General features: G+C 47.1%; 1 protein-coding gene across 1 annotated transcript; it reads right to left on the bottom strand.

Annotated features, from left to right (window-relative positions):
* Positions 1–3,179: 3,179 nt before the first annotated feature.
* Akap5 (A-kinase anchoring protein 5) lies at positions 3,180–8,940 on the bottom strand. The gene is made up of 2 exons (XM_028876055.2): positions 8,803–8,940; positions 3,180–6,425 (listed from the first exon to the last, which is right to left on the bottom strand). Exon 2 carries the CDS (start codon positions 6,195–6,197, stop codon positions 4,344–4,346), a length of 1,854 nt encoding a protein of 617 aa, XP_028731888.1. The 5' UTR covers positions 6,198–6,425; positions 8,803–8,940; the 3' UTR covers positions 3,180–4,343.
* Between the last annotated feature and the right edge of the window lie 683 nt (positions 8,941–9,623).

Here is a 9,623-nt window from a genome sequence, read left to right as displayed (position 1 = left end):
GGACTGTGTCACTGGGCTCCAGAGCCCAAAGTTCAGATGGCATCAAGTTCAGAACTGCTTGGTCTTACGGTTGCGTCCGTTCGGAGTTCTGTGTGCATGCCTTTGCTGAAGGTGGGCTCCTTCCTGCCTGTGTTGTGACATCTGTGCGATCCCTAGCAGAGTGGAACTTTTTATAGAACTCAATGTTCTCATCAATGTCATCTTTACAGTTTTAGGAATGAACATAATTTACCATATTCCTTTTTTTTACTTTGTTGTTGTTGTTGTTTTGAGACAGGGTTTCTCTGTGTAGTTTTGGTGCCTGTTCTGGATTTTGCTCTGTAGACCAGGCTGGCCTCAAACTCACAAAGATCCGCCTGCCTCTGCCTCTGCCTCTGGGATTAAAGGTGTGTGCCACCACCGCCCGGCACCTTATTCCTTTTTTAAAAACACAGGTAAAATAAATAAGCTAATATAACATTTATTCTGTATTAATCAATACATGTATTAATTCAGCTTGAAAACTTTTTCTCTACAGAGTATTATTTCTTTAATATGAGTCTCTGATTCACAGTAATACTAATGTTAGGGAGGATACAAAATGGTACTCTTACTTTTATAATGGCTCATCCATTTAACATTTCTACAGGCCAAGAACTGACATGTGTGGCATTTTACAGGCCTTTTTTTTTTTTTTTCTGTACCTGGTCACAAATCAGAATGAACACACTGTGTCCAGACTGCCATATTCAGGTCCCGGCTCCCCCACTCCAGACAAAACCACTTTTTCTACTTCCGTTTGGCATTTCTCTTCCTGCACTGTCTGTGGCTCTGCCTTCCCCCTGGTTTCTGTTGCTACTTCCTTCGCCCTACACACACACACACACACACACACACACACACACACACACACACACACACACCCTGCCCAGGATGAGCTGTGGGAGGTCCTATTATCAGGGTATTGACAGGCATTAAGCCTAATCCATGGTGGATCTAACTTAATCGGTACATCCATACTTTATGTAGATTCATTCTAATAAATTTTTGTCTCAAGGATCATTACAAAAAATTCTTTTAAAAATGTGCAATAAAATGCAGTATGGATTGAAAATTTCAATGCTCTATAAGAAACCTTATTACACAGTAAGACAGGAATTTGAACCTAAAGAACTCTACAATTCACATGAAGATATTTTTAAAAAAATCCTAAAAGGGCAGGCAGGAAAGTCAGATCCTGGCCTGGCTAGTATTAAGCTAGAAAGTAGAATACTTACTCAGTAAAGCCAATATAAAGATCTTTTCAAACAACAGGGTTCTAAAGTCTAAGAATCATTTTAAAAATCCTGCCACGACCCCCTAAAAAAATTCTCAACTATAAAAAATAAGGCAAATTGTAGTTAGACATTTGCAGATGACGCGAATTCTGGGCCCCGAGTCTAGGCAAGGCTGGCCCAGGGCCTTCTCCCAGGCCAGCCACACAGCGAAGAGCCTGACATCGTCTCTTGGAAACAAAGACCCACTAAATAGTAGACCGATTAAGATCATCACCAGCTTCATGCTGTCAAACCCACTGCCTGGGAGGAACATCACGCAGACAGCTTCTGTGAAGAGCTCCGATTGAGCCACATGCTTTTCATTCCTGGAGGTGGAGGGGGTGGCAGGGAGCATGATTTCTGCTGGAAGTTCTTTTGTTTTCTGCTACCTTTACTTAAATGTTACCAGGTACTATTTTTAATATCCTAAAAAGTGCTGTGAAAAAAATTTTAAGTGAATAGTGACACACCACACACACACACACACACACACACACACACACACACACACACACACACACTCATGGCAAGTGCTTATATCCTCTGTAAGATGTGGAGTGAGTAAATAATACTTGACTCTTAAGAGGGTGAAGATAATATATTGAAAAATTATCGAGTATCTGATAGACCCCCTCAGCCTTCAAAAACTCTGAGTTCAAAAATAAACTTGATCCTAGCTGACAAGTGTTCATTAAAGGCAGATTTCAGTTAAAATCAAAGTGAGTGGTTAATGATGCCTAAATCGATGCCTTTAAACTGGCTAGTTTAAGGCCAAAAGGGTGTAAATTGAGTCAGAATCTTTCTACATATTTTTCATAGGTCAAACTGCTTGAAATATATCCTAACATAATTAAATATTTTATGGTAGACTTCCAAGCCATCTCTCTGATTCCTGCTTATTTTTATAACAACAGGATAGTTTGGATCACCCTAAATTTGTCTATAATTTGGCCATATAGCAGATATATCAGATTGCAACCCACTGATAAATTTCTGTATTCTATTTCCAGATGGAAATTCTCTTTATTTAAGTCCCTAGAAAAGCCACAGAAACCAATGAAGAATGGAGAATATATTTTCTTATAAAAAACAATCAATCTTAGCCGGGCGGTGGTGGCGCACGCCTTTAATCCCAGCACTCGGGAGGCAGAGCCAGGTGGATCTCTGTGAGTTCGAGGCCAGCCTGGGCTACCAAGTGAGTTCCAGGAAAGGCGCAAAGCTACACAGAGAAACCCTGTCTCGAAAAACCAAAAAAAAAAAAAAACAATCAATCTTAATGCATTCTAACCAAAGGTATATTTATCAAACACCAGTATAGGAATACACACACACACACACACACACACACACACACACACACACACACACACAGTCCAAAACTTGAAACTTGGGGCTACTTTCTTACCCCCCAAAATTACACATTTACTTTGTGTCCATTTTTCAAAATCCCCAAGTCCAAAATACCCTTGATAATTGCTAAATGCTGTGTATTTTATAGCTCTTTCTCATTCATAAGATATTATTAGAAATTTTAATGTAAGTATATTGGCTTGGAGCCATTCTTAAAGTAAATAGATACAGGATTATTTAAAATACTGCAAAGTGCATCAGCCTTAATCAGGCATTTAAACTGTTCATTTTAAACATATTTGCTGGTAGCTATACAAGTCTATTAGCACCATACACTGTGGGTTAAAGTATTCTCTCAAAGATGATTTAGCAGTGATTTTTGGTTTTATGTCTAAAAAGGTAGGTACACAATTAAAAGAAATGTATTGGGGGGGGGTGTTTTTATCTTGTTAAACTGAATGATGCTCCCATCACCCATTGAAAACATGAAGACAGGCAAGCCTGAGGAAAATATTTTCACATTCCAGCCAAGAATCTTGCTAAACATCCACCATTTAGTTAAATTCCAAAGCCACGTTAGTTACTTCTGTAAGAGATCACAATACGTATTTACAAAATGAAAGCATAGGGAAAAGCAATGTGTACATATGCAGTCCATAATCACTGTAAATGCAGAGCGGATGAACATCATTGGTGCTCGTCCTCCAGAGGGCGCTCCTCAACAGCCGTAGTACCCGCTGTCCAGCCTCAGCAGTAACAAGGAGTAGTAACATCATCACTTGGGTAGATAGCGGGGTGGGAGTGCTGTACAATAGGAACCCTGACCCGTGGAGCTGGGAACTGTGTTACAGTACCATGGCTAGACACAACGAAAAAAACACCGGTGTTGAAAATCTATGCATCAGCATGAATTTTGATTTTTTTTTTTTTTATTCAGTCGTATACACAGTTCATGTTTGGCCAAGAAGAAGTATTTTCACAAGAATATTATGGTTTTCCAGCTAAGGGAATTCTCTGTTATCTGGGAAGTTTGCCTTCTGGATGAAAACTACTATTCCCTTTATTTATTTGTTTCTCGCGTCCCAGCAGATAGGTCCACACGGAGATGGGTCTATACAGGTCTGCTGGGCGGAAGGAAGACAGGGAGGGAAGAAAACGCACTCCCCGTTTCCACGCTTACACCTTTGACAACTACCTGCCTGGCCGAAGGAACCTGTGAATGGCTTTTGTAAAGAACTTGTGCAGGGCTAGAAACCCACTCACTTGATTCACCATTAGAAACAACAGGAAAATATACTGTAAAAGAAAAGCGTTCGCCTAGACACAGGGTTGAACCGTCAGAAAAAGCCCAGACTTCGTGACATTAGGGAACAGCAAGGAACATACAGCATGCCGTGTGCTCAGTAAACAGTCTTCCCCAGAGCACTGAGCTCGTCGCCTGTCATCTCTGCACCTTCCTGTACGTCACGGCACCCTAGGATGTGTGCTGACTCCCTCCAGTCCAGAAGTGACTGTTGCAACAAGTTCCGTAAACTTCATTTATTCTTTAGCACTTCCGGGCTGGAACTGTACCTTTAAATTCCACAGACAATAAGCCTCTAATTGATTACTGAGAAAGAAGTGCCACAGATGTATAAAATAATTCATCTTTAAGTTTTGGTTGTTTTTTTTTTCCTTTCCCACGATCTGGCAATGGAGTCACTGTAACAGAGTATTTATTTTATTATCCTCGGAAACCATTTCATTAACCAGCTGCTCTACAGACAACTGGATAGCATTCTTGACGAGAGAAGAGGCTGTTTCTATTAAGAGTGTTTCATATTGTTCTGAAGTTCTCCCTTCGAAATCACTATCATTAGCAAAAACCCCTACTTGCTCATTTTCCATTGAAATTAGGAATTGCTTAGGGACATTTTTAGATTTCTTAGCATCAAATTCACTGATTTCAGTGTCTGTAATGATAATAGCAATTGGCTCCATTCTTTTGCTTTCTTCTGATCTGGGTTTCTCTGTATCAATTCCATTTTCTTTCAGATCTGGTGCCTGGGCCACTGTGATTTCCTCTTCCCGGGCCACTGCGGCTTCCTCTTCTTGGGCCACTGCGGCTTCCTCTTCCTGGGCCACTGCGATTTCCTCTTCCCGGGCCACTGCAGCTTCCTCTTCCCGGGCCACTGCAGCTTCCTCTTCCTGGGACACTGCGGCTTCCTCTTCCTGGGTCACTGCAGTTTTGTCTGCCTGGGTCACTGCAGCTTCCTCTTCCTGGGACACTGCGGCTTCCTCTGCCTGGGACACTGCGACTTCCTCTTCCTGGGCCACTGCAGCTTTGTCTGCCTGGGACACTGCGGCTTCCTCTTCCTGGACTTCTGCAGCTTCCTCTTCCTGGGTCACTGTGACTTCCACTGCCTGGGCCACTGCACTCTTGTCTGTCTGGCTGACAGCAGTTTCCTCTGCCTGACTCGGTTTACCTTCTTCCGCCTGGGCCACTGCACTCTTGTCTGTCTTTCTGACAGTCTCCTCTGCCTGACTCGGTTTGCCTTCTTCGGCCTGGGCCACTGCACTCTTGTCTGTCTGTCTGACAGAAGCCTCCTCTGCCTGGACCACTGTAGTTTCTTCTGCTGGGCCCAGTGTAATTTCTCCTGATGGCTTCTCTTGGGCAGCACTCCGTCTACTTCCGTCATCTTCCCCCCTTGGAACACTTTCTTGGGTGCCGCCACTAGGTGCTTCCACGCTGCGTTGATACGCGGTTGCTGGTGAGGCAGGGGCGTCAGAGGCCACGGGACGAGGGCTGCCTGCTTCCGAACTCTCAAGTGGACTTGCTTGCTGCGCTTGTACGCTTTGCTTTTCCGTGCTCACTTTCGGTTCCTTTTCCAGCACGGGAGTGCCCATCTGAACCGCCGAAGACTCATTTTCTAACTCCAGGTCCACGGAAACCACGTTCCCTCTGGATGTGAGACTGTTGCTCACCCGTGATTCTTGGGCCTCCTTACCATCTTCCACCAACACACCTTCCTGTCGGCCCTGTGTGGACTTAGCCTGGCCAGCTGACTGGGTCTGGGTTTTTGTCTCCAAATCGTCAGCCCCTCCCTGGACTCTGCTGTTGTAGTCTGAGTCTTCGGTGAGTTTAGCGTGATGACGTCTCTTGGCCCCCCTTGAGAATCTTAGGCAAGGAATCCCAAGTCTGGATTTTGCCTTCTTCTTAGGAAGAGCCACGTCCTCAGGCTGCATGTCGGCCTCCGATGGCTTCTGCTTCTTCGAAGACTCTGACCTTTTCCTGTGTGTCACGAGGCGTTTGACGGAGGCCCAGGCCCCCGCTGGCTGTGGCTGAGCGGGGTCCCCGGCTTCAGGGGGGCGCTTCTTTGTGACCTCGGCAGTCTTGGAACCAGCTTTAGGCTGCGTCCTGTTGGCTTTCTTCCTTCTCTTGAAGCAAAGCGTGCCCGTTTTTCCCTCCTGCCTCTCCTCCTGAGGACTAACGGCTACTGGCGCCTTCTCCTCCTTGGTTTCTATCTGAATCTCAGAAACTCTGCTCTCCATTTTCACACTGCACTCTTTCATTCTCGGAAAAGTCTCCTCTCTCCTCCTCTTGAAGCCTTTGGGGACGAATATATCACACCAAGTCCAGTTTCTCCTGGGGGTCCACCCTGCTCTCGCTCCACAGCTGTGTCTATGGCTTCTTCAGGACACAAATGCCTTGTTCACCTGTTGCTTATGATTTCTTCCTTTATTTCCTCTTTGAATTGAAGCTCTTTCCTGGATAAAATTCTCCTTTATTCAAAGACCAACCTGATAAGAGAAAAGAGTGAGGTTTTATTTCGCCAACAAGCCTTTTATTTTTAATATAAACTGCATCATATGGGGCGTATGCTCCACAGGACATACAAAAACAACTATGGCTACACAGGGAGGCTTGCTTTACCCTAGCAAAAAAGATCCCAGTGCGAACCCTTTTTTTTTTCTTGCTAAGGCTTCGTCTGTGGTCGCTCTACAAGTGTGCCCTTGCTCTTGGTCGCCTCCTCCATGAGTTGTTTATGGCCCCACACAGAAAGTTTGGCAAACAACAACAAACAGCAGAGGGCAGGTGACCGGCCAGCTGGACTACTTTCTCATCACATACAGTGAAGAACCGCGACAGGGTGAGGGCCTTAGGAGATGACGCCAGATTCCCCACGCCCAGCCCAATGACAAAACCGAGCTCCCAAGTGGGCGCCCGGGTGGGCTCGCAGAAAGCCTTGGGCTAGATGAGGTCCCAGCCAGAGCCAGAAGTAGAGATTCTGACTCTCTGGTGTTCTTCCTATTGTAGCATACGGTTTCTGTTCTAAAAATTCCATCCAGGGGGTGCTACTTTCCATACACACTCTCAGAAAAAACCCAGCGTCGCCGTCGGTCTCCCGTCTCAAAGTCGTTGCGTAACTTTGACATTTTCACCCGAGTGTCTGCTACCCATCCTTCCCCACTGTAACTGCACACAGCTGGAGGGAAGTCGGTGCTGGGACCAGCCAGCTCCGGTTGTGCAACCCTCGTGTGCAAGGCAGCACTTTCACATCCGTCTCTAACCTGCACCACAGCATCCCGGAGTGAGGAGGTGGTGAGATCTCCATCTGCACTTAAAGCAGCCTGCCTGAGATTACAAAGCTAGCCAGCCCCAGTGCTCAGACTTAACCCGACGCTGCCTGTGTCTGAAGCCCGTGCTTTGGATGCCGTGAGAAAGTGAATTGCTCTCACACCCTCATCGGGGGCTGGTTGTGGGGGTACAGGACTGCGATTCCAGCAGGTGGGAGGGAGGTGGAGGCAGGAGAATCACCCAAGGTCATCTGCAGCTATCTAGGGTGGCTGGAGTCAGCACTGGCTGCATGAGACCCTGTCTCAAGAGAGGAAAAAAAAAAAAGAGTAAAACTCAGCTTTGGGTCTGTGCAGATAGCTCAGTGATAGAGCACTGGCCTAGCATGCCACAGGGTCCTGGACTTGATCCCCAGTGCTACCAAAAAATAACAGTCTACAGAATGGAACAGCTTACAGAATGGGGGCATAGGATGATTCCCGACAGCTTTGTGGATTTTAGTTGATAGGTGTCCTAAGTTAGGCAAATTATTCTGCTTGCATGTAAATCCTTCACTGTGCTTCCATTTGGGTACCAGCTCCTAATTCTCTGTAGAATTAGAACCCTGAAAAATCATTTTAAGATCTAAGGGGATTTTTTTTTAGGGTAGGTATTACACGTTTCATGTTTCTACACAGACACATAAATTCTAGACTAATGATGGAACCAAAAAACACAGTCTCTCCTCACACACCCTTGATAAGCACTAGAACCAAGTCTCAATGGCTCTAAGCCCGAGCGAGCATTCCTTCTAAGCAGAGGATGTATCGTTAGAAGAAATAGTCAAATGCGATCGTATTCCGGAAAGTATCTGAAGCTAACCCGAATGGCCCAGATGCTTGCACGAGAGGGCTTCTTAGAATGTACATCACCGTAGAAATCAACACCCCAACAAGTGTAGCCGAGGCGGAGAAAGGATGGAGCCAGCAGGCGTTAAAACTTTGCAGAGTGTAAAGACTGCAAATGGTTCGCCTTTACCTTCGAGAGGAGCTCCATTGCCTTGGAAACCCTAACGTCCCTGCTGTCCTTCGCTGGCAGAATCTCATGCCTAAGGCCAAAGAATACAACCACCTTCCTTTCCCCCCTCTTGAGCAGCAAAGAGCAATCACTATCCAAGCAGAGCAAGGACCTTTCCCAGAACCAGAAACCAACCGCGAAGCTTCCTCCTTGGAGGAAGGACTCTATCCAGGCTTGACGCCCCTGTGGCAGGAGACAGGGCTCAGAAAGGAAAATACCGGGGGCGTGGAACAGATAGCCCAGCTTCAAGCTATCTGCAGAATTATCATAGACCGGAGCCGAAAATCACAGTTCCCCAGAAAGCCTTGAAGAAGGATAAGGGTTAGGTAGCCGGTGCCAAGGCACCAGCTGCACCGCGTGCGAAGCGAGCGGGTGGCAGAACTGCCCAGGGTCACCCACCTGGGGACGCCTGAGGACCAGCGACCTTGCAGTCCGCGCCCCTCGCTGTCTGGTGACCCGGACCCCGGGTCTGTCGCCGTCACCTTCCCACCAGGGGCTCAGTACACCCGATCCTGACCCAGAGCCTCTGGTTCTGCCTCCACTTACCCAGAGCGTCGCGGTCTCGGGCCAGCCCTGCTCCCGAGGTCGGGGTGCACGGGCCCAAACAACGAGGAGCTCCGGAGGCCGCGGAGCGCGCAGCCCTCTGCAGAGGGACCGCAGCCGCGCGCCCCCTCCCCAATGAGGAGAGCGACAGCTGGCCGCGCCAATGCGAGTGGAGCAGTGGGGCGGGGCTAGGGCCAGGGGCGGGGCGAACTCAGCAAGCCACCTGCCAGCAGACTGCCCTGCCGCCTGGGAGAGACCTTGGTGCTCCCGCACGCATCCCCGCTGCATAATGACATCAGGGTCTGGGTAGAGGGGCCAGCAAGGCAGAGCAAAAGGACTGCGAGAAGAGGGTAGAGGGCCCCTCATTTCCTGAGACGCACAGCTGCAAAAGACCCTGTTTGAAATGATAAGGCGCCCACCATAAATTCCCCTCGAACATTAAAAACAAGGTAGACAGCATATCTTCCAAGAAAGATTGATGGGGTTGGAAAGATGGCTCAGCGGTGAGCAGCACGTATTTCCTCTTCCAGAGGATGCGAGTTCGATCCCCAGCATCCAAATCAGGCGGCTCGGAACCACCTGTAACCAACGCTACAGAGATATCTTACTTCTGTGGGCAAAATACTCACGTGCACACGACTGCCCTCCCCCCCCCCAATTAAAAATAAAATTAAAAAGTAAGATTTATAACTGTACATTCAGAAGGGGTCATCTGGAAAAAAATTACTTTGAGACAGAGTTTTACTGCAGCTCTGGCAGACCTGGAACTCTAAACTATGTAGACCAGGATGGCACCCAACTCACAGAGATTCACCCACCTCTGC

The sequence above is a fragment of the Peromyscus leucopus genome, chromosome 14 (genome assembly GCF_004664715.2).
Source record: "Peromyscus leucopus breed LL Stock chromosome 14, UCI_PerLeu_2.1, whole genome shotgun sequence".
NCBI lineage: Eukaryota > Metazoa > Chordata > Mammalia > Rodentia > Cricetidae > Peromyscus > Peromyscus leucopus.
The sequence above is the reverse complement of the archived record's forward strand: the minus strand, read 5'-3'. Positions and strand labels throughout refer to the sequence as shown.

Bases quoted from the DNA above. Each gene is read 5' to 3' on its own strand.
- Akap5 (XM_028876055.2), bottom strand. From the start codon at position 6,197: ATGAAAGAGTGCAGTGTGAAAATGGAGAGCAGAGTTTCTGAGATTCAG.